Here is a 23,712-nt window from a genome sequence, read left to right on the forward strand (position 1 = left end):
CTTCTTAAAACAATCTCTTCTTTCATTGCACTATTCTATGTTGAATTGGATCCAATGAATAAAGTTTAGGCACCAATCTTTCTAATTCCATCACACTTTGGGAAAAAGTGGCACAAAAAAGTGCGGAGTCGTACCCTGCAGAAAGCCTGTCTTCATGACCTCTGGAGCCAGACGACTTCCTCGGATTCCTCCAGAAAACAATCCCCCTTTCCTCGCCGCGAAAACCTCAAATCTCTCGGCCGAAGCAGCAACAAACACTAACGCTGATTTGTGATGCAAATGTGAACCCAATCGAAACCAGTAGCCCCAATTATGCCATTTACATGTGAACAGGACGTTAGCTTAAATGACGTTTATATCAGGAATGGTCAAAGCGTGATAATACCCCCCTCAAAAAAGGGGGGGAAAAGTTTCATGCGACCCTGGCGCCTGTTTAGACAGGCCCGTTGTGAGAGAACAAAAAGCATCTACCATTAATGATAATGAGCCGGCACAGACACCTACACTGCACGTATCTTTACTGAGCTCTTATAAGTTTAACAAAAACGTGTTTATTTAAATAGAAACCCCTTTAATGGAGGCTCTTAGACCAGTGCGCGAGGAAGTGTGAAAGAAAGAGGTTTATAGAGGCATCGAGATCAGAAAATAATAAATATATAATAATTAATAATGCATGCCACATCCAGCATATATTTTTTTATTTCGTGGCAAATCTTTCAGTTTCTTTCCAGAGCTGAACCCGCTAATTCCAATCTAATTATATTTTTATTACTGTTCATCAGAAAGCCACATCTCCTTTGTGTCCTGGTGATTAACTCGAGTACTGACAGCCTTTATTTTTAAGTTGCTGGTGCGGCTTTGCCTCCAGCAGTTTCTGTCACTGTACTTGTTCTTTTTAGATTATTACGTAAGTATATATGGTTGCTATACAGCGTGTTTATAATTTTTAAAAAAACAAACTTCAAATATCTTGCGTCACAATGTGGGAGGGGCCGGGCTAGGGCCCGCCCTTTTCAAAGAGGCTTGGTGCGAGCCGCTCTGCCTGTCACACGCAAGTGAGCAGTGAGTCTGCGCGAGCTGCTTTATAAAGCGCTAAATTTACCAAACTTTACGTTGTTTCCTGAGCTCTCACAATTGGCCAGGCGCGCTCGGAATAGGGTTATAAGGTTCGGAGGACCTCCTACCACTTTTAAACTTGTTCATGTATTTGATGTGAAACTGTGGAGAAGCGACAGTGAAATAGGCGCACAGACCCCTGCGCGGCTGCCGCTCAACACAGCACGATTTTGACAAGAGAAACTTGTATTACTTTACCCAACGATGGCCTTATCCGGAGTGATGCTACCGTCATTTTCGACTTTCTCAAACCAAAGAGAAAAACCCTGGGAAAATGTAAGTTTGAAACAATGTCACGCAATTGTGTGTATGTGTTTTGTGTGTGTTTGTTTTTTTAAATATCCGTGATTTTGATTCTGCTTGTAATAATATAAATATCATGTAAGAGTAATTTATTTGCTTCGAATAAATATATATTTTGGTTCTAAAAAAACTTTGCAGTCGCTTATTTCTCATCTGCTGTTTTCTCCTCATTCCTGCAGAGATGGAAGGGAGAGATGGACAAACTGGTCTCGTCGAGCTGGTCCATGCTTGAAATGGTACAAAACCTGGACAATCAAAACAAAAAGGAAGACGAGGATCTGAGTAACTATTTGGATCTGGATTTTATTCTCGCCAATACAACTGGCTCAGACAGCGCGATGGACTATCTGGGCACCGCCGACCCCAACATGTACACGACTGGAAACTCTATGCCATCGTTCCCAGCAGACGACCATCGCTCCCCGCCGCCCCCGTACGGCGCCAGCCTCATGACAGAACAACTCCGCTCCGAAGGAACAGACAGCTATGGCATTACGCGCAACCCCAGCATTCAGGGAAGATTTTATGCCAGCACGGCGCATTTCCCCCGCCCGGAGAACATCAAAGTCGAGCCACCAATGGACAGTTATGGTCCCGTAATGGGCATGGTGCCCCAGAGCTGCAGCAAAATCAAGCAAGAAGGCAACGTTTCGTGCATGATGTCCTTTGAGCAGCCAAGAGTGGCCATCTCTCCCCGAGCGGCCAGCAACATGACCCCGCCGCTGAGTCCCAATGACCAGGGAGTTTCGGACTGTCAGGGACAGTTATGCCAGCCCATGAACTTTCAGCAGAAATATCACACAACTGTGGCTTTCCAGCACCACCCTCAGGCTCCACAGATGCAGATGGCCTACCACGCTCCACATGCTGGTTTTGGCATGTATGATGAAGCTCTCAGCCTGCAGCCGGGCGCACAGAGGGTGATGCTTACTCCACCCTCATCTCCCCTCGAACTGCTGGAGTCCAAACCCAAAAGAGGCAGGCGCACGTGGCCACGGAAGCGCACAGCCACGCATACCTGCACGTTTGCAGGCTGCGGAAAAACCTACACAAAGAGCTCGCACCTGAAGGCACATCTGCGCACTCACACCGGTAAGTTTGAGCTGAAGTATGCTATGATCTTTTTTAAGTGCGCAGTTACGCACAGAGCAGCGCATTGATTAAAACAAAATTCCGTTTCAGCACAGCCTAATAAACTTTTTTTCAAATTTTGTCCACGCAGGTGAGAAGCCGTACCACTGCAGCTGGGAAGGCTGTGGATGGAAATTCGCCCGCTCCGACGAGCTTACCCGTCATTTCCGCAAGCACACCGGACACAGACCCTTCCAGTGCCACCTGTGTGAGCGCGCCTTTTCAAGGTCTGACCACCTGGCCCTTCATATGAAGAGACACATGTGAAGTAACCCACATAAGGACTCTGGGCGATTGGGGGGGTGGGTTGTGTTATTATTATTACGATTTCAACTGTATTTTTTATTTAAAATATTCCTCACATGACCAAAGACGCATATTATGATATTGAATTAAAAAAAATGTTTAGTGTTATTGTTTAATAACGTAGCTGGTACTACTTTGGTTGTTTAAGCTTTAGAAAAGCTTTGTTTGCTTTAGAGCAGGCAGACCAAGAAGGGGCTGGCCCTGTATATACTACTCTCCTTTGACAGAACTGGAATGCTGTGTTTGACACAAAAGTGCCTTTCTGTGTTGTGCTACTGTAAAAAAAAAAAAAAAAAAAAAAAAAAAACCTCTTTGTGAAAGAAGACATGGCCAAAAAAGCAGTACATGTTCTTGCTGACAGGAGTGCAATGCACATACAGTTGCCTAATATGTGCAAAGACAATGTTTTATTTAAACTGCCTCAATGTCTGAATGGCCTATACTGTTTTTTGTTGTTTTTTTAAATGCTTTTTGTCCATCTCAGTGTGAAACTCTTGGTTCCAGCCCCTCTGTACACTATCAGGGCTTGATGTCCTGTGCTTTATTTTTTACTTAAATTTATATATATAAAAAAAAAAGTACCTGGATTTTATACTGTAAATCATGTATTTATTGTAAATATTAAAAAAAATGGAACTGAAGTTTTTGGCTTGAGAAGTCTTTACTTCGCTTGCGTGCTTACTCATTCCTTAAATTTGTTCACACATTTCTTTTTTATTGGATACATCCAGCCACTCAACATAACTGCTTGTAAAAAGGTGCAGTAGACCTGCGGACTGTCACATCAGTTCTTCTAAACTGTACATCGAATTTTAAAACACGAGCACTTGATTTCCACTGTGATGTTTTGCAGCTGCAAGACAGAGAAGGGCAGCCGCTTGTGGGCTTAGCCTATAAATACAAACACTCCATTTCCATAATTACAGAGTGAGCCAGGAGCCGTCTGGACAGAGGGGCACAGCAAACCCTCATCAGGGAGCCCTTAGACTCCCTTTCTGATGGGTAGAAATTATAGTAGGACATCAAAGAGCCTTAATACTACAATTACACACAATCACTCTGCACTACAGTTTCAAAGTATCCAAGTCCGTGCACATTATGGCTGCATAGTGTCAGTGAGCAGTCGTTTTGCCCGCATCAAAGAGTGCATTGAGTGCATATATAAAAGCCAGATGGCCTTTTCTAAAAAGCTTAGTCTTTTAAAAACTTAATAAAACAGTTTTAATTGAATCAGTGTAACTCAGTTACTTTGTATAGTAAATTCACCTGCAGCAATAAAACGCAAATGCAAACAGAGTTCAAACGCGTTTATCGACACTGAAATTTATCATATTTTAAAACGAAAAAAGAGGAAGTACACACTGGGCCAAAAATATCTACCCAGTACATGCAAATATGTCATTCTCATTTCACTTTTTTTGTTCCAATATCAAACCAGACTTCTAAGACATAAAAACAATCAATGTTCGATTCACTCTAGTTTTACTTCAAGAACTAGATTTAGAAAGAAGCATCACAAGAACAATTAAACTAACCCCCCCCCCCCCCCCCTTCATAACAAGTCTATGCAATGCTCAGCACCAGTTTCTCAAGGCCACTTGCTGTATATTCATTCTTTGTTTACCATTGAAACATAAATTTTGCAATTACACCTGACTCACTTCTTTCTATGCGGTTGTGGAAATATTTAAGAAATCAGACCTACCGCTCTCTGTGCTTGGTGTTAAAAATCACTTTTATTCAATTAAAAGTCCTTACAGTTTTGAGCAACTCAAACCTTTACTTCAAAGTTATATACATAATGTGCAGCAATTACACATTACAGTGTTAACGTGTTGACAAATAAGGCGCCGTCACTCTGTGCATGTCCAGTAGGCTCTGGAACATAACAGTGCATACATTATGTGCCACATAAACCTGATTAGTGTTTTGTATGATTACAAGGATGCAATAATTCAGGCCATTTGCAGAAAAGTCTTCCCACTAGGTTACTAGACAGTGATAACACAAATCCATATGAAAAATAATAAATATCCAAAAGGTTGATTTGGCTGAATAGCAGAAGTAGTAAAAAGGTGTAACAGCACCAGTATAAACAAGAGAGGTTTACACTTCTTCCATTTAATAGAGGCATTAGTTGCAGGGAGCTATTTGGGTGTTACAACAATGCAACCAATGATGATCTATCTGACAAACAAGCTGTTCGCAGAGGAAGAGCGCTCCAAGTGGACAGAGCTGGGTTCACAGGCAAGGAAGACCGTAATGATTATCATTAGCATCTTTAGGATTTCCAATATATTCCAGTACTCTTTTAATTCATGCACTTTACTTATATAAATATTAGCTATGAAAGCATAAATGCCCAGAAACACTAGTAGCATTTAAAATGAGAATCTAAATCATGCTACTGATGATCTCATACCTTGTTTAAGACAGGAAGGAAGGAGTTTTTTTCCCCCGTCTTTTATTTGGTTAAGCTCAAAATAAAACCGTATAACTATATATACTAAAAGAAGAGGTTTCCTAAAAAATGAAATAAAACAAAATAAAAACAAAAAAAATAAATTTGAAAAAAGTCAATTGAATGTCAGCAGAGCAAATGTTTCGACTTTCATTGTGATTTTTCTGAGCAATATAAAAACAGTTTTAGGATGTATCTCACTTCATACATGACAAATTAGCTGCTTTCGTTTCTAAATAAAACAAAAATATTTTTAAAATGTTATTTTACCTTCAAAAAAGCCCCCACAAATTTGGATAAGGTAAGGCTGATTAGCCATAACCAGATATGGAGTTAGATATAGGTTGTAGTAGTCGAGTACCCTGCCGGTTTGGCTTGCGTTAAATCCATGTTCTTGGAGGATGAAGCAAGGCTTAAATCAAGTGCCTCCATATTGTCCCTGATTATAGTTTCCACATAGTTTGGGAGCAATGAACCTTAACTAGTAGCTAAATGTGGAGTCATTTGAACACAAGTACAGTCATAGCTGCAGAAACACTGGGCTCTTGCACAACTTGGTAACAGGGGGTGCTAGTCATGTCGGGCCAATGATGGTACAGTTGTCACGAGGCTGTAGACGGCGGGCTGTAAGGAAAAGTGAAGGGGACAGAAAGTTGTGCTGGAGCACGCCTGCTCAGGTGTTTGGCATGGTGGTCTTGCTGAGAGCGATGGCCAGCTCCAGGTCCTTCTGCTCCTGGAGCTGCAGCCTCCTCAACCTCTCCCGTTCCTCGTGCTCGCTCTCACGCTTGGCCCACTCCAGCTGCTCGCTCTCACTTCCAAACTGGAGCAGAGACACATTCAACATTAGATGTGCACAATAAAAAGCAGGAATGTAGTCGAATAAGACACAACAGACGAAACACTGGAAGAAATATGCAAAAAATTTAAAATAAATAACTAAAAATCAAGCGTTTCTAGTTGGGCTGATTCTCAAAAAACTGTATTATTTAGCTAAATGATCTGATACACAGAAAAATACTGATCAAAAGTTGAATGCAAATTAAAGACAATTAGATTTCACTTTTACATCACACAAGACAGCAAAGAAGGTGCTGCTCCACTACAACAAATCAGTGGTCACATTTCCCAAATTCTGTGTTTGGATGCAAGAATGCAGGAAAATAATTATGCTCGAGAATCACTTTACTTAGATTATGCATTGCCGACAGGTTTTTCACATGCAAAGAATCGAAAAGCACACCTTTATACAGTCTTACCTTAACATGTTCAGATCCTGGCAGAAAAACAAAAATTACAACACAGAGCTCGATATAAAAACCACAAATCCCTTTCACAAAAGTCATGCTGGCATGAGGGATAAAATAAATACATATCATGTCAAGTGATACAAACCAGACACAAAAAGCTGCCATGCATCACCTCTCCACATGAGAGCACAGTCAGCCATTAGGCTATACAAGATGGCAAATAAGCGGAAGGTGGGACATAAAGGGGAAGATTTACTCTGTTATTCTCTGCTTTGAGGCATATCATGCTTTGACAGCGAATAAGCCTTTAGCTTGCACTTCGAGACTTGAAAAATGCTCCTCAAGTGATACCTGACCAGGCAAGTTCATGAACTCGCCAACTATGAGTTTATAAATCCTCGCTTCCTCTCAAAGGCAAAGTCAAAGATGACAGCAAGCATGCAAGCCCCTTTACCAGGTGCACAGAGCCAATCTATAACTCGACAGAGACCAGCAGAGGGACTGTCCAACTCAGTCATGCAATCATTTACTCTCCTTCTAAACCAAGTAGTTGAAAAGCTCTCACATGTTCTGTCAGTTGTTAGTTAACAGCCAGTAAACACAAAAGTTCTTTGAGTGCCTTCTGAACACACTGCTTTTGGGGCGTTAACAGAACGAGGCCCAATGACACAGAGCTGACACCTCTGTGGCTTGAACACAGCAATCTAAAGATCGAGATGAGATCAGCAGCTTGTGCAGGCAAAGATACTCTACAGCAAGTACACTACACTTACAGATGCAAAATTTGCAAAACCCATAGGATAATCTTTGGATGTTTTACTCGACTGTGTCGTAAAGAAAGAGTCTGCACCGTCTGCTGTGGAGCCAACGCTCTGGAGCAGCTCTGATGGACTCAAACCTATCAAAGAAGGAAGGACATTTAAATAAGATAATATATATTTAAAAAAAACTCAACATGACAGAAAATGCTGCTGTTAGCATCTTCATTAGAGATATTTCTCACCGATACCCCCTTGGGAAACTGAACTCACACTTTAAAGGCTAACGCATAATACTTTGCCACTAAATATTCACAGGAAGCCAACAGCTTCATGCAAGCAGAGTAGTTACCCAGGGGAAAGCCACATTGATTCAAAAAATGCGGTTAACACCTTTTTCAGTACAGCTCACTGATGCAGTGAAGCTTAAACATGCACACGGTTGCTTTTTTGGAACTTGCAATTGTAAAAGATGGACACACCCTTGTGTACAGTAAGCACACATTTCTTATAATGATGGTACTATTAATAAGTGAGAATGTTGTTTATCTCACGAACTTTGTGCACCAATGCAGCACAGGCTGCTCCTGCAAATTCAAGGGCTCAATTTTCCGAAAAACTAATTCTTTGATTTGTCAAATTAAAAAGAATTGATTAAGAAAAAAACAAAACAAAAAGAAAAACAAGCATTATTAGAGTTGTTTACAAATGCTGCTGCAACACACCTGCAAAAGAATAGATCCAATTAAATAAAAAAAATATTAAAAGTTCTAACTGTTGAGCAACTGTCCTTGTAATACAGAAAGTCAACGGTGCCCACAGTTTGTGAGAGTGGACTTCTCACTTCCCCATCACACGTGAAGCACGTCTCTAGTTCAAGACAAACCGTGGCTACTCATCTCTACCCTTTTCTGTGCGGTAAAGGGGAACACTAACTTTCCCAGGCTGATGCTTCTGCTACAAGAATAAGTGCAAGGTCACAGCGGAAGGGCATGTACTGGGCATGGCTTCTAGGTAATGTGTGAATTCACATGTGCATAAAAAAAAACAACACGAACAAAACCACTAAAAAAAAAAAAAAAAAAAAAAAAAAAAAAGGATGAGAAAGTTGTTCTCAAGGCTCCTTATCCTGTACACAAGAATATCTTAACACATCACTGCGGCAGAGTCTCAATAACATCATTATCATTTAAAGGACTCGTATCTCTGCCAGCAGCTTTCCTGTTTACCAAATCAAAAGAAGAAATTATGTTCTCAGCACCCTAGCACCTCAATAGGGAAGTTGTTTTTTTCTTCTTTTTTTTTTCCACCACCGTTAAGCATCAAATCCTTATTTCACAGGACAGTTACTCGCCGTGAAAACCCCCAAAAGTTATTATGCTTTTATTTTGAGTTACATATGAGTAAAGAGAATGTACCATCATCACTGGCATAAAAAAAAAAAAGTGTGATCTGTTTAGCAGATCTGACCCATTTCTATTTCCTAGTTATGAACACCATGCCTGCACATGCACAGTCAAGTTCATCAAAAACACGTTTTATGTTATTTTATATAGATATACATATGAATAAACTCGATGCTTACCATAGGGAGGTGCAGGCCTCTTAGGCACACTTTTCTTTGGGATTGGGAGCACAGGATTGTCCGACTTCTTCTCAGACACAAGACAAAAAGAAAAGAAAAACCATTAACCGTATACAAAACGATGACCCCAACAGAAATGTCAGCTAAGATGTAAAGCCTCTGGACTTATACAAGGTAGACTCTTTTCAGAAATGTGATAAATTGGAAGGAAAAAAAAAAAAAAAAACAAGACCTCAGTCACGATGAAAGTTAAATTAACAGCACGGCTTTCTTCAGCTTTAGTGGAAAACTATGCTTTATGGTGCAACTGATTCATAACTTCAAGTCTCCAGAGCTTACCTTTGACATCTGACTAAAGTCAGCAAATCCACCCCCCTTGCTTCCAAAAGAGTTGCTTCCAAAGGGGTCTGCTTTCCCAAACAAATCTGTGACAAGAGTACATTGAAACGCATTTGGAACATTTGAATACATTTATGGAAAGAGCCAGAAACTATAATGAAGTTCAGCCCCAAACCACACATTCAAAATCCTCTCTGCATCTTGCTTATTCTGAAAGGGCCTGTTTTCTATTTTCAGAAGAGGCAATGTGGCATGACCGTTTAATTTTCCATGACATTTTACAAAAAAACCTGTAAAGCAGAGGTTTTGTTTAACCTGACGTATGCATCGGGCGTCATTTGGCGTCCTGTTAACTATAACCATGCCTGGCTTGTTTTGAAACTCAGCAGTATGCCACTTAATGAAAAAAAACCCTGCATTTTTTCACCGTGAAAAAACAAAACATCGTAAGAGAATATGTTTGTTGTGAGTGTTCGACCACAAAAGACCCGTTCATGTGCAGGATCTGTGTTTTTCTTTTGCGCACAGTAACTCGGCTCAGGTCTACAGTCGACTCTGTGTTCATCTTAAACACGTGTAGCACGGCAGAGCATCAACCAGCAGCAGCCACCAACTTAAAACAACTTCCGCACCAAAAGAGGCACAGCAGTTCAACAGCAGCAAGTATAAAGACAGGACAGAGGCAGGAGGGAACTGGTTAAAGGAGTGGCAGTGTATTCTAGTAGAGAAGGACCAGCAGTCACAGAGTTTCTGTTATGCTTGGCTCCGGTTAGCCTCCTGTTTTTCCAGGGGGTGGGGGTGTATTTTTAGTTGGTCAGTAGTTAAATGTGTAGGTACTCGACTAAAAATAGCCCGAAACCACAGAAAAATTGAAGCCACAGTGAGTAAAAATTGTTTGCCCCTGGTGCTCCCCCCAAAATAAAATCTAAATCTAACACGTCACCCAGAATGGGGCAAAAAGACTCTTTTAAGATGGGTTTCACAACTAAAGAGAGTTCTCATGTTTAGATGTCTGTTTTTAGAGTCATATTTTCAGTAAAAGGCTTGGAAAATCTGCTCTTATTAGTACAGGGATGACTATACGTGGAAATCGGCATGGATTCGTGCATGAAAACACGATCATACATCATCATCTCAATAACAGCGAATGGAGAAGGATGAGTAACATATTTAAATATAACCTGTCCAACTTATGTATGACAAACTAGCTACATGAGGCCTCTTCCTGTTAAAGATAAAAGATGGGGGGGGGGGGTTTTGCCTCTCAAAGTACTTGATTAAAGGGGATCATCAGATTGTTACGGTTCTTGAGATGACTGCTGGTATGAGCTGGTTGCTATTTTAATAAAAGTGGAATTGAAAAAATGTTAAACTGAAGAACTCTGGGACTATGTGCAAACAAATTATTCTGGGTTTTAATAATTTGAGATTTAAAGTCTCCATCAGTGTGCTTCGACTTCCCATGTTGCTTCTGTACCTGAATCCTTTGTTTTTGGGCTGTTTGATCTGAAGGAGTCACTGCTGCCAAAAGGACTTGGCTGACAAATGCAAAAGAAGGGGAAAAAACAAAAAATACAGAAGAGATTTAATTCAGTCAAACACATTTAAAATGTACACACTATGACCACGCCACAAATCTCTTTCTGGTTTGCTTTTCCATTTATCTCCAAGCACAAAAAAAGAAAATCTTCTTGAACTAATAATCGCACTGCATTTAAAAGAGCCATATTAGCACTCCAAACTAGTATCACTTGGGGAAGGGGGGGAAAGAAGTCAATACCTTGACTGGAGGTACAGGTTTTCTGCTAAAGGGGTCTCCAGATCCAAACAAGCCTGGCCTGTCAGTTGTCTTAAAAAAGTCTTCAGATGAGGTGCCTTTGAAAGGGTCGCTTTCTTTGAAAGGATCACTTCCAAATGGATCTAGAAAAAGGACACCACCAAAAGCTCATTAGAAGGGATACAAACTGAATGCAAGCAGCAGCTGACAGAGCCACAGTCGTTACGGAAAAAGGAGTAAATAAGGAGACTTGAGGAAGTATTCACACCTTTGAAGAGGTCAGATTTGAAGGGATCCTCCATCTTGAAGGGGTCTGCTCGAGTCTCCTTGGCAGCACTGTTGTTGCTGAACATGGCTATCCTTGACTTTAAAGAGCTCTCCTGATTAACCATCCAGAAAACAACAATTCAGCAACAATCTTATCAGTAAAGCCCTTTACCAATGTACCCAGAAAACATCCAGAAATTAACTTCCACGTTACAAGTCTGGGTACATTTGCACTTCTCTAGCATCTCCAGAGCAAAACAACAAAGGAAACAAAATCCAGATGATTAGAGAACAGAAAAATTGAGTTTCTTGGATTTAGACTAAAATTGTATTGTGAACGAATCATCCTTCATAGGTAGTTGTGGTCTCCTCACCGTACTTCTGAAACTTCCATCCTCCCTTTCAGCAAAGCCTTCATTTAGGTCCGGCAGGTTGCTCAAGTTTCCTGCGTTGATTTCTTTCAAAGCATTGTTGTACTGCTCAATGGTCTTGGTCAACTCTTTCTGGCTGTCCTGAATCAGTGACAACTTACCACGAGCCTAAAAAACACAAAGAATGTCAATCTACAGTATACCAACATGCTTCTAAAGAACTACACTGATATCTATCCACTTAAATTATTCACTGTTCACTTCCTACAAGTCTATGAACCAATAATTTCCACTATGACAATACAAATACTGTGACCTCCTCTGGCCCTTACAAACGTTCCCTGTATCATGACAAAAGAAAAAGCCAAAACTGAAAATGAAACTAAAGAAAATCAAAAGTAAAAGGAAACATTTTTAAACATTAAAAACTAAACTGAAATAAGAAAACGGTTTCCAGACACCAACTGAAATAAACAGACTTCAAAAGAAAAATAAATACAAAAAAATAATACAATAATTCCACTACTTAAAGGGAGCATAACAGTAACCAAATCTGCATCAACTGGGGCTAACAAATTTTCGGGTAGAAATGCTGGCTGTCGTTTTTAGGCAGGATTGTAATCTGGATTTATTTCAGCTAACAGAAACAAACATGGTGCTCAAATCTGATGAATGCACCAGACATTAAAGTCACTAAACAGAACTGGCTGTAAGCGGTTTAGGTGTTTTGTACCTTTAAAGCATGACAAATATGACTGTCAGAGGAATAAGAGAGTAAACGTCTGCTTCAAAAATGATTATTTAAAAAACAAAAGAAAAAAAATCAAGTTCAATTCAAACTTGAATTTAACTTTATGTACTAGTTGAAACTTCACTAGTACATAAGCATAAATTCAATTCTACCTCTGTATAAAAGTGTTATTATTAGTATTACTGGATATCTAGACCTTTATCCCACTTTCCAACCTGATCTTTAATCCCAACATTGCTATTATGGAGCTTGGTGGTCTGAAGTGGCACAACATCCTAAAGTAACCTGTTGCCGTTCCCTCTAAACTGACCTGACTGATCTCATCCTGGGTGGTTTTGAGTGACTTAATGATGCTGTCCAGCTGAGTCCGACCGGACAGCAATCTCTGCTCTAGCTGTGCCTCCTCCTCTTGGACTCGACTCAGGTCCGTTTTGGTGCGACTCAGTTCATCTTCCTGACTGCGGAGGTCAGTCTCCTGTGAGCGGATCTGGCTCTGCAGGGATGAAATCTTCCAAACAAAAAGAAAGAAAGGAGTTTATATCTGCAGGATCAACATCCTGCTTGCTGTTCGTTTAGAAATTGTAGATTTCAATTATAATTTTTTTTAAATGCAATTAGTGCTTCACTTCTTACATATTTTTTTCACATCAATCTTGCACCAACAAACTAAAAGCCAAATATGCACAGCTGCCTCTTAAGCAGTTACACTGACTTTCTAAACAAACACCTTATTGTGGTGAATGTGTTTAAAAATACTAACTCTCACCACTTTCAAGTAAATAAATCTTAACCTCAGATGACCAATGTTTTGACATCTGGCCTGATATCTGAGATCGCACTGACACCAAACCATTATCAGCTTAGACCAAAAAGATTACACTACAGTAAAACCACAAATGCATGTGTACCACTGTCACCAGTAGCCAAACACAAAATCCAATAACATTTCTCAACTGAAATACATGCGCATCACTTCAGTGTGTCACATCCCTAACCTTCTGGGTTTCATCCTGGCACTTCTGCTTGATGTCGTTGAGCATTCCCTCAAGCCTGGAGCGCTGTTGGTCCATTTCCTCCAGGCGTACCTGGGCATCCTGCTTCTGGGACTCCAGGTCTTGCAAGCTGCTGCTCTCCCTTTCCAAATTATTCTGCAAGTCCTGAGGGTCAAGGAAAACCCGCACAGAGGCACATGTGTTTGCAGAAAGTATAGCTATTAGGCATGATCTTTTCTGAGTTATTAAGCTTTCAGTTCCCCTCAAAATTATGCAATTTGTGCTGGATTTGAAGTATTTCTGACAACTTTTTAATTGTAGAATAAAATGGACTGGAATTTACTCATGAATACCATTAACTTTAACTTAACTTTAACCAGGCAAACTAAATTATTTTATTTTATTCAGTCTTACCTGCACATCACTGTTTTTTTGTCTGAGGGCCTCCTCCTTTTCTCTGATCTCATGCTCCAGGATGAATTTGTCTCTACAGATGAAAAACACGAGCCAAACAATGGCAGAGAGGTTATAAAATGGACATCACTCACCAACAAACGAAAGAGAGGCAAATGACAAAAATTATACCCAGTGTTTCATTTTTCTGTCTAGATTTGCAGGCAACATAATGGATGAGAGAAATCAGAATTAAAATATTCAATCAAAATGATCTGCCAACATTGATTTCTTTTTTACAAGAAATGAACAAACCTAGTAATGTTTGTTCATTTTAATGTTTTAAATGTAAAAAGTTCAACGTTTCAGAAGTCTAATGGGCATCAGCACCGAGCAGTAAAATAAATGCATTAATGTGAACTGATGCACTCTGTGTGCTTGTAATGGAAATCAATTCACAACAATTACTTTCATCTGTTATTTCCAGCTACAGTGTTACTTTTTACTGGTATTTATTTTATTTTATTTTTTATACGGACACTACAGATCTCCAGCGACTCATCAACTGCCCCATTTTACGTGAACGTGCACAGAGCCTGCAGCCAAATATCTGGTTTAACAAAGAATGCTGAAACCGCTAACGTGATGCGATATCTGTTATCTCTGACTGTGGTTTTCTAGTTTTGTCAAGCCACCCTAATGCATCGAGACTAAACAAAAAGAGGCTAAACTCGCTCATAGTCCTTCTGCAGCACATTCATTATGACTATGTTACTGTTGGTGCATTATCAAGTGCCCTGTTTAAAAAAAAAAAAAAAAAAAAAGGTTACTTGAGATGAATTTTTAATACTTTTTATTGGCTTATAAATGTATTTTACAGTATGCACAAATCTATTTTGAATTGTAAATGCTAATGGAACGATTCCATACGCTGCAGTCTTTATACACATTCTTTGACACATTCTCTTAGTTGCTTCCTTCTTACACCACAAGTGTTTGGCCATAGGGTGAAAATAGTGACTGCAAGAAAAAAACTATTTACATCAAATGTTAACTCATGACCATGACTTCCTGGACTGCTGTCAATAGCCAGAAAAGGCCAGCAGCCAGTTAATCAAGTTGCCCAACATGTTTTTTGTGTGGGGTCTTTGTTCGTTTTGTTTTTTAAATTAAACATACTCTGGGCCATTTGGGGTAATGATTATATTAAACCCTGGTGCCAAATTACATTAGAAAAAATTAAGTAGCATCAAAAAGCAGCATGCTACTTCAGCTGAGATTGTATTAATGTCTCTTGTGATAATAAAAATATATTTAACAGTCCAAAAACCGACAAAGGTATAGTCAACTGTGACCATTTAATCCAATTCATTTTCATGTTTGTCAGCAATCCGTATAGAGTTACACAGTGAGAAGTATGTTGACAGCTGTTGAGTACAATGCATCCTGTATACAAACAGTACAATAGTATGAAAAAAACTTTGATCTAGAACATCACCTTACTAAAAGCTTGTCTACTTTTTCCCCACAGGAAGCGAAACAAAACTGTCCCTACTGCTAGTTAGGGTTTAGTGGGCTCACCTCTGCAGATGAGATATTTCCTTACTGAGGTCATCCAGCTCTTTGATACCTGTCTGCTCTGTCGACCCTGTGTAGCCGATACCGTCCTGAGGCAAGAGACATTGAGACAGACGAGTTAGACAGGAGAAAAAAGGTAGGAGAGAAGATATGATGAGGGTGACTGGAGGGGAGCACAGAAACAGTTGATTAGGACTGGGAAATGGACAGGCGAACGACGAAGAATTTGTTCTAATAGGCGAAGGAGTACAAGGAGGGAAAAGAGGTCAGGGAAGATGTGAGTGATATGCAGTGGGAAAGAGGTGCTCCCCGCTGTTGTGTCTAAAGAAACAAAAGTCAGAGGAAGGAAATACAAACAGCTCACACAGTTAGCGTAGGAGCAAGCCAGCCAGACGATACATAAATTGCACACAAGGCTATTTAAAAGAATTCAATGCAACAGTAAATTTTGGAATACGGTTCATTGTTAAACAGACCCATGCCGTATCAAGAGGCCTAAACAAAAATATTGGGCAATTTGCAAAATTGCTGAAGCAGACCAAGACAACACATAATCTATTTACGCTTCGCGTTTCACCTGAAATAGGAGACTATCTATGAGAGCTACACAATAGTAGCAGAACAATACAGAAATATAACTGATAGCTGATGCCAACACCATCAGCTATTTGTTCATTTCCTATTTATAGTTGTTATTGGCCCAGAATTTCAGTGCATTTAAATTAAATTGTGTTTCTTAGAATTTACTGTAATGACGACATTAATCTAATAATATTAATAATAAAAGCATGATTGGTCTGAAAAGCTCAACTGGAGTAACTGATTTGTTTTCCTCACCTTGGCAGTCAAGCTTAAACCCACTTAGTTCAGACAGATTAAATTTTACTTTTACACTCATTGAAAAATAAAAAGCTAACTTCTTGGTAATGGTAATTCATGTTTTTTCCCCAGATAAATTTAAATAAAAGGTTACATGCTGGTTTACTTGATTGCCCACTTAACAGTGGCCCCATTTCTCTACTCATATTAAAAATTATTTGTTCTATTATATCCTCTGTAATATAATAGAACGGTATTCTCTTATGTTTCGTTTCCTTGAAGATCAAAAAATCTCAAGCCAGTGATGATGAAAATACAGCAGGTGGCAGCACTTTAAATGTTCCCATATTATTGTTCACCTTCTCTTTGGAACAGAGAGAGAGAATATAATAGAACAAGAGCACCACCTTGTGGCAAAGGCCCAACTACTCACAATGTGCACCTTAAAAAAGGAACCAAGTTCTAGTCTTACAGAAGACAAACCCCACATAGTTCTGTTAGACAGGATAGAAAAGATCCCAAGAAGGCAAAAGAATAAAAACTGTAAACAATAAAAAAAAAAGAAAAAAAAAAGAAAAGGTTTTGCATTTGAGGACTAGAAAGCAATAAATAAGAACCACTTAAATAGCACAAGTTATGAGGGTAAACACGCTGACGGTACAGATGCAAATTTTTAAAAAGCACTTTGTAAAAAAAGAAACAAATTGTAATAAACTGGCAAACCGACAGATGAAGAAGTGGTTGGAATATGGTATAGGCAGAACTCACAAAGCCCATAGCTGATGATGCAGATCGGTCTGATGGAGGGATCATGTCAGGAGTGAGAGTAGAGGGAGGGTCGATGCCTTTATTGACCTTTTGTTGGATCAAATGCATGGCTAGAGCAAACTGCTCCTCGTTCAGCTTGCCTGTTTGTTTTGTGTCAGCAAGTCCCCTATGGAGGAAGAGGAGACATTTTTCTCACCCTATTACATACTTCTGAGCAATAATATCAGCACTTTTTACAAATATAAATCCCCACTGAGTGGTTACCACGGACAAATGGTCCATTTTATTCTGGTTAAGTAAGCATCCTTTAAATCTTTTTTAAAACACTTCTGTTCCACTTCTCTAGACCAAATGTAGTCATTTGGTTGAACTCAGATGATTTGAACAAAAATTTTAACATTTATATACACTATAATACAACTTCATACAATATAAACAATTTTAATATTTGCACTGCCTTTTAAAATTTTAACTACACCCTACTCTTGTGTAAACAGCATTAGCTTTACTTTATTATTTTCTATTCTTAGGTGTATTTAATTTTTTTAGTCATTTGTGTATTTAGTTGTGTGAAGGGAACTTGCAAAGTAAGAATTTCATTGCTCATTGTAACCATTTGTGTTTTGCGGTGTATATGACAATAAACTTCTTGAATCTAATTTTAAGTGGCCACAAGATGGTGCTATATAGCTTTATCTGGGAGAATCTTCCTGACTATGTTTGTATTTTTAAAAAAAAAAAAAGAGGAAAAAAAAATCGACTTCCCATTCAAATCGATTTTAATTTGAATAATCTGATATTGATTCATTAAATCCTAAAATTAATTTTTAAATATAAATGTATTTTGCCATAAAAGCCAGAACCACAGCTAAAAGCTCACAAAAACATTTCAACAATTGCCAAACAGCTAAAACAGCAAATGATTAAAGAGCAGGTAAACGGATTTTGCAAAAAGATGTAAACAAAGCTTCGTTAACCCGACAGATCATACATGGACATGTCGAGTGCCGAAAGCCGACATCTGACAGATTCTGAACTGCAGGCTTCGTTACTCTATGACCAATATACCTCTATACTTCAAGACCAGTTTCCCATTAAAAAACTCTATTTTCCTGCATTATTCACTTGCCTATTACGCACCAGTCTGTTGTATACATTGTTGTCAGCTTCTGATTTTTTCTCTCCCCAAAATAACCTCCGACAGTGATAAAACCACTGTAACTTTGCTCTGTTTTGCTTCAGCAGCATCAGTCTTTGTACAGGTAATGTCCACATGTTAATTCGTGGTTTTCTTTAGTTTTTGATCTACTGCAGCGTATTTTCAGGGGGGTTATATGCTATAAAAGATCAGGCCAGGAAAATCTCCTTCACATTTTTCTCTGTTTTAACCTCAGTTACGTTGACACAAAGGCATCTGCTGTGATGCTTACACCTCTGATAATGTCTCACACGTGTCAGTTCTGTTTTTTTTTGTTTGTTTGTTTGTTTTGGTTTTTTTTACCTCCTTCATAATTGCACAGAAATAGTCAAATAATTTGGAATGATGCATTTTTAACTTACAATGTTTAGAGAGTTCTTTCAACAGTATACATCCAAGAGGAATTATCAGAATTATAATATTTCTGACCGCGTCAAAACTGAATTGAATCAAAACAGGACCAAGTGTAAAAATGTATGAAAATGTTGACATCTTCACCAATTTAACACAATGGCAACGAAAAGAGTTAGGTCTATAACTTTTTGAACAATGAAACCGTTTTTGTGACACCAACACAGTGGATTTTAAATGTACACGTTAAGATAAAACCTATCAGAGAGATAGCAACAATTTTAGGACTGGTCAAATCCACAAACTTGTTCTCTCCTAATAAGAAGAAATGCAAATGAAAGCTCAGGAACACCCGAAGTTCATGATGACAGAATTATTTCTATGGTTATGAGAAATGACCCATCATTTTTCATATAACCAAATCAAGAACACTCTCCAGGAGGTACACATACAATCAAACACCTTTATGAATGTGTAAGCAACACAGTGCCCAGCGCAAATGGATAATAACTCAACACAAACTGCAAAAGAGCCCGAATAGTTTCTCAAGGGCAAGAAATTGGATATTCTTTGACGGCCAAGTGAGTCACCTGATCTCAACCCAACAGAGTATGCTTTTCAGTAACTGAAGACGAAACTTAAGGCATAGAGAGCTGCTAACAAGCAGCAACTAAGGGTGGCTGCAGTAAAGGCCTGGCGGAGGTTTTCAATGGAGGAGAGACAGTATATGGCAATGCCCATGTGTTCTAGACTTCAGGCAGTCATTAAATGTAAAGGATTTTTATCCTAATAATGATTAATGTAATACTTTTATTGATTCCCTTATGAATGAAAACTAAAAGTCTGCACTTCAACCATATATGAATTATTGTATTTAAAAGCCACTGTGAGGGTGTAATGAAGAAAATGTAATTTGCTTGTGTTTTCTTACACTGTAGTGCTTTGGGACCATGTTATTCACAACATACAAAAAAAAACCCCCAACAAACAAAATCTCTAAATATGTCTGAGCTGAGCTGTGGTCTTACCATATCTGTGCGAGCATCGTCTGGGAGAGCGTACAGTTCATGAAGAGCTCGATGACATCGCCGCCGTTGACGAGGCCGTCATTGTCAGTGTCCGTGTTCTTGAAAATTTCTTTATATTTCTCTCTGTCAGCCACTGGTACAACCCAGTTCACCGCCGGCTAGAGACAACAGAAGGCATTGTGTGATATGAAATGATGAACACAGCATTCAGTATACAACAAACACACAGATCTTCTTCAGTGCAGACAGGTTTACTTCATACAACAAGAGGAATTTGTGAATCTGCACAATGGAATGGTTAAAACAGATCAGTAAAAACAAAACAACCCCCCCCCCCCAAAAAACAAAAAAACAAAAAAAACAAAAAACAAAACACAGTCCTCAGCTAGATGGAACTGCATTTGTAGGATGCAGGATGCTTTCTCACTGCCCTATCACAAACATTCACACAACTGTATAACATACACAAGACATTAAAACTGTAACTAATCAAGCTAATAAAAAATGCAAAAAATATATGCAAAAAAAAGGAAAGATGAAATGCATACCTTGCATTTTATTTCTGTCAAAAAACAAACTATTAAAAAACAAAATATAGGATAAAGCATTTAAAGAAGCAGAAAGGGCCATGAATTTAAAAAACAAAAAACAAAAAAAAGACAGAACAACATAACAACTGATCAAGTGGTCAAGGTACAAAGGTAGTACAAGTATTGCTACTCGTTACTTTCAAGAAAACCTGTTTCTTCAAAATTGAAATCCCTGAAGCTGTATCCTGGTAGAGAGAGGTTGGCCTTTGAACAATGCTCAGAACAATGTGGCAAAACAAGTCTACCCATTTGCAACAAAAGACAGTTAATACATGGCAACCTAGCTTGTTTAAGAGTCAAGAATCTGACCTTGTGACACGTAGAGAGAACCAAGAAAAAAAACAAAAAACAAAAAACAAATGTAGTGATTTTTCCCTCATTACATCAAACGAATAGTTATGTGACCATTCGTTTGATATGCATGGTCATATCTGATATGATCATTCAACGTGCTTTCCACCAACATCAGCTTCAGAGAGCACTTTATTATGTGCTTCAATTGTATGCACTTATCCAATTTAAAATCATCAATTGACACAATATGCTTCTCTTTGGACTGTGGGAGGAAACTGGAGGACTCAAAAACGTATGCAGGTAAAGGTACAACATGCAACCTCCGCAAAGACCAACCCTAGGAGGGGAAACTTTTTGAAGCAACATCACTGTGCTGTCCATTACATTGATATTATATATTAGGTTTAATCACATGACTCAACGGCCAAAAAGAGGCATTTGCGCATCTTCGACTAATAATATTGTCCACACAAGCAATGTGAGGCAACATACCGGAGAACTGGACTTAAAGGACTGTTTTGGAGAAAGGTTGGCAGCACCGGAGCCAAAGAGAGCAACAGTGCCGAGGGGAGTAGTGTTGACCAGAGGAGAAGTGCTGCGTAAAGTTTCTTTGAGAAGAGCTGGACCAGTTCCAAGGCCAGACAGAGCAGGCAGCACGGGAACAGCACCAGGAAGTCCAACCCCAGTCTTCTTCCTCTTAGAAGGGGGGATAAGGGAAGCGGGTAAACTAGTGGGGAGCGGCTCCTTCTCCATGGTGCGATACACAAGATGCATAGCCTGTAAAATGGAAAGTATAACCAATTATTACAAATAAAGAAGGGAACCCAGATAATATGTCAGTACAGAATCACAGTTTACCACGGTGAATTCTTCTTTGTCCAAGTGTCCATCTTTGTCCACATCACTTAGGTCCCAAATCTGCACAAACAATGAGTAAGTGCTCAATTTTAACAAACTGTTAAAATTACAGTTATATCAAAAAAAAAAAGGTTGCATAGTATTACTTGACATCACCTTTCCTAACACATCCAGAGGTAGCTTGGAGTTTATCAAAACTGGCCTGACTTTGTCACCAGGGAGGAGGCCATTCACAGGTAACAGACTCTCAAAAATTCCCTCAAACTTTCCCTTTTCATCAGGCTGGGAAATAAAGAAAAAACAAACAAACTCAAGTTTAGGTGACAAGCCCATTTTTTTGTGATATCCTCATGACAGTTCTTGAAACCTTATAACATTTTACCTTAATGGCCCACTGTGAATCAGATGCTGTTGTTGAAACAGTTAGTAATGGGCTGCTTGTATCTTTCTATAAGAAAAAAGAAGAAATAGACAAAGTGAAATGAAATGCATCAACTTATCATTTTCTAAGACACTAAATAATGAAGTTTTCATACAGTCCACAGAAATAATTCCCATAACATTATTGATTAATTCAGTTCTTTGGAGTTATTTATAATTATTATTATTATTTGTAATTATAACTTACAAATTTGGGTGCAGCTAAGTTTTGGTTGAGATTGTGAAGACTTATGTCATTTCCACCCTGTGCAGATGCCACCAGCCTCAAAGCTATGAAGAAACCCTAAAAAAGAGGAAGAAAGCAGAACAAATCCTGTTTTTTCTGCATGCATCAGCACGACAATACCGTCAAATTTACAAAGAAATTCTGCGTTACCCGCTTGTCCAAATAGCCTTTTCTTTCTGAATCTGCCAAATCCCAAATCTAAAATACGTACATGAATAAATGCAAAGGTACAAGATTTTAGTTAGGTTAAATACATGACTGTGTGTTGTGTGTACTTGTAGGTGACACTGTTACCCACCTTTCCCAGTGTGTTGTCTGATAGGCCAGACTTCTTAAGAAACTGAGCTGCATCGCCAGCTGATATTTTGCCTGTGTTTCCTGGGTCGAGCTGTAAAGAATCATGAGGAAGTTACCAGGAGGATACAGAGGATAGAAGTGTCTTTAAGAATGGGTTACATAAAAGATCATACAGAGATGAATGCACAGTAAATGATCTGAAGTGAGGGGGGGAGCAACAGCAAACAACGTAGACCTTACCAGTCTGTAGTAGTTTTCATAAACTGGGTTTCCACTTGATAACTGAAGGAAACAAATTACAAATGAATGTGTATTAAGCATCAAATATACTAAATTAAGTTGCTAGAAAACGAATGGCTAATTTCAATGGCAACAAACTTCCAACATATTTAGTTCATAAAGTAAAGGCCATCTTTTTTTAGTTGCCACTTAGTCGTGTTTTGTTTTCGACAGCACCACACTCTACACTAGCTTCATTACTGTCTTCGCCAGCAGTCGCTTTCCTCATCCTTTAAAGCGTACACTAACTTTGCTATCCTAACCTAGCTAACCCTGTCAACTTAGTTGACATCGAAAGCTTAATAAAGCGTTCACAGTAGTTTATATTCACCCTATCTTATGAAGACCTAAAGCAGTCAGATCACATAACCGCTGTCGCTGTCAGATGTTAACGCTTTCTAATAAATTTTATTACTTTTCTTGAGCTGTTTGGAGTTGTTACCTGACTCAGAGTCATGAACGCCGCCATATCTCCTGGTGTCTCGGGAGTGCGCACAGAGTCCTTAAAGGGAGCGGGCGCGAGCGCCTGGGGACCGGCGGGGACCGCGGTTCCGGTGGGTGTGGACACCGCGCCCCTGTCAGAGCTGCAGAGCAACTGCGCAAATTTGAATCCTATTAAAATGAAATGAGGTTTTCATTCCTAGAGGCCTGGGATCGTTTGCATGTGTGGTCAGCAGGTGTCCAACTTTACTTGGGACTACACGGCATTTTTTAACCCCTAGTACCCGGTCCTACAACGTCTTACATTTTCATTGGCTGCAGACAACACGTGGGTCTTACAGGGATGACGTCGCTGCTGCGTCTCTATTACAGAAATTTAAGACATACACGAGTTGATAAAGCCCATAAATCCAAGCTTTAGTGTCCTTTAAGGTCTCTAATAAATTAGAAAAACATTCAGTTTAATGCAGTCACTGGATTGACGCTAAATAGTTTGTCTTATATATTTTTTTTTTTCGAGATGTGGTACACCAAAAATCATACAAAGTAACAGGCAGATTTTATGAAGACTTATGTTACTGTTTACAAACACATTTTGTTTTCAGTTTTTAAGTTCACACCAGATAATTTCCATGGCTATTTGTGAACTACATTTCAGAACCCCCCCCCCCCCCACACACACACACACACACACACATACATACATATATATATATATATATATATATATATTCTTAGGTGAAGTGT

General features: G+C 39.1%; 2 protein-coding genes across 4 annotated transcripts; one reads left to right on the top strand and one right to left on the bottom strand.

Moving 5' to 3' along the window:
- Window positions 1-1,041: 1,041 nt before the first annotated feature.
- klf2b (Kruppel like factor 2b) lies at window positions 1,042-3,492 on the top strand. The gene is made up of 3 exons (XM_085141424.1): window positions 1,042-1,392; window positions 1,599-2,511; window positions 2,642-3,492. Exons 1-3 carry the CDS (start codon window positions 1,321-1,323, stop codon window positions 2,815-2,817), a joined length of 1,161 nt encoding a protein of 386 aa, XP_084997550.1. The 5' UTR covers window positions 1,042-1,320; the 3' UTR covers window positions 2,818-3,492.
- Window positions 3,124-23,211, bottom strand: LOC146497461 (epidermal growth factor receptor substrate 15-like 1). Of its 3 annotated transcripts, none has more exons than XM_085141421.1 (23): window positions 22,967-23,211; window positions 22,486-22,527; window positions 22,247-22,336; window positions 22,099-22,146; window positions 21,910-22,005; window positions 21,664-21,729; window positions 21,438-21,563; window positions 21,282-21,341; window positions 20,916-21,200; window positions 19,540-19,697; window positions 16,963-17,128; window positions 15,379-15,464; window positions 13,819-13,891; window positions 13,408-13,569; window positions 12,723-12,920; window positions 11,665-11,829; window positions 11,292-11,403; window positions 11,027-11,166; window positions 10,724-10,784; window positions 9,247-9,332; window positions 8,908-8,974; window positions 7,338-7,462; window positions 3,124-6,137 (listed from the first exon to the last, which is right to left on the bottom strand). In XM_085141421.1, the coding sequence occupies exons 1-23, from the start codon at window positions 22,991-22,993 to the stop codon at window positions 5,991-5,993; spliced, it is 2,586 nt and encodes an 861-aa protein (XP_084997547.1). In that variant the 5' UTR covers window positions 22,994-23,211; the 3' UTR covers window positions 3,124-5,990. The 3 variants fall into 3 exon arrangements, with proteins under 3 accessions (XP_084997547.1, XP_084997548.1, XP_084997549.1); XM_085141422.1 differs by lacking the exon at window positions 7,338-7,462 and adding an exon at window positions 6,574-6,590 and having other exon boundaries at window positions 22,967-23,209; XM_085141423.1 differs by lacking the exon at window positions 7,338-7,462 and having other exon boundaries at window positions 5,996-6,137; window positions 22,967-23,207.
- Window positions 23,212-23,712: the final 501 nt, after the last annotated feature.

The sequence above is a fragment of the Neolamprologus multifasciatus genome, chromosome 18 (assembly GCF_963576455.1).
Source record: "Neolamprologus multifasciatus chromosome 18, fNeoMul1.2, whole genome shotgun sequence".
NCBI lineage: Eukaryota > Metazoa > Chordata > Actinopteri > Cichliformes > Cichlidae > Neolamprologus > Neolamprologus multifasciatus.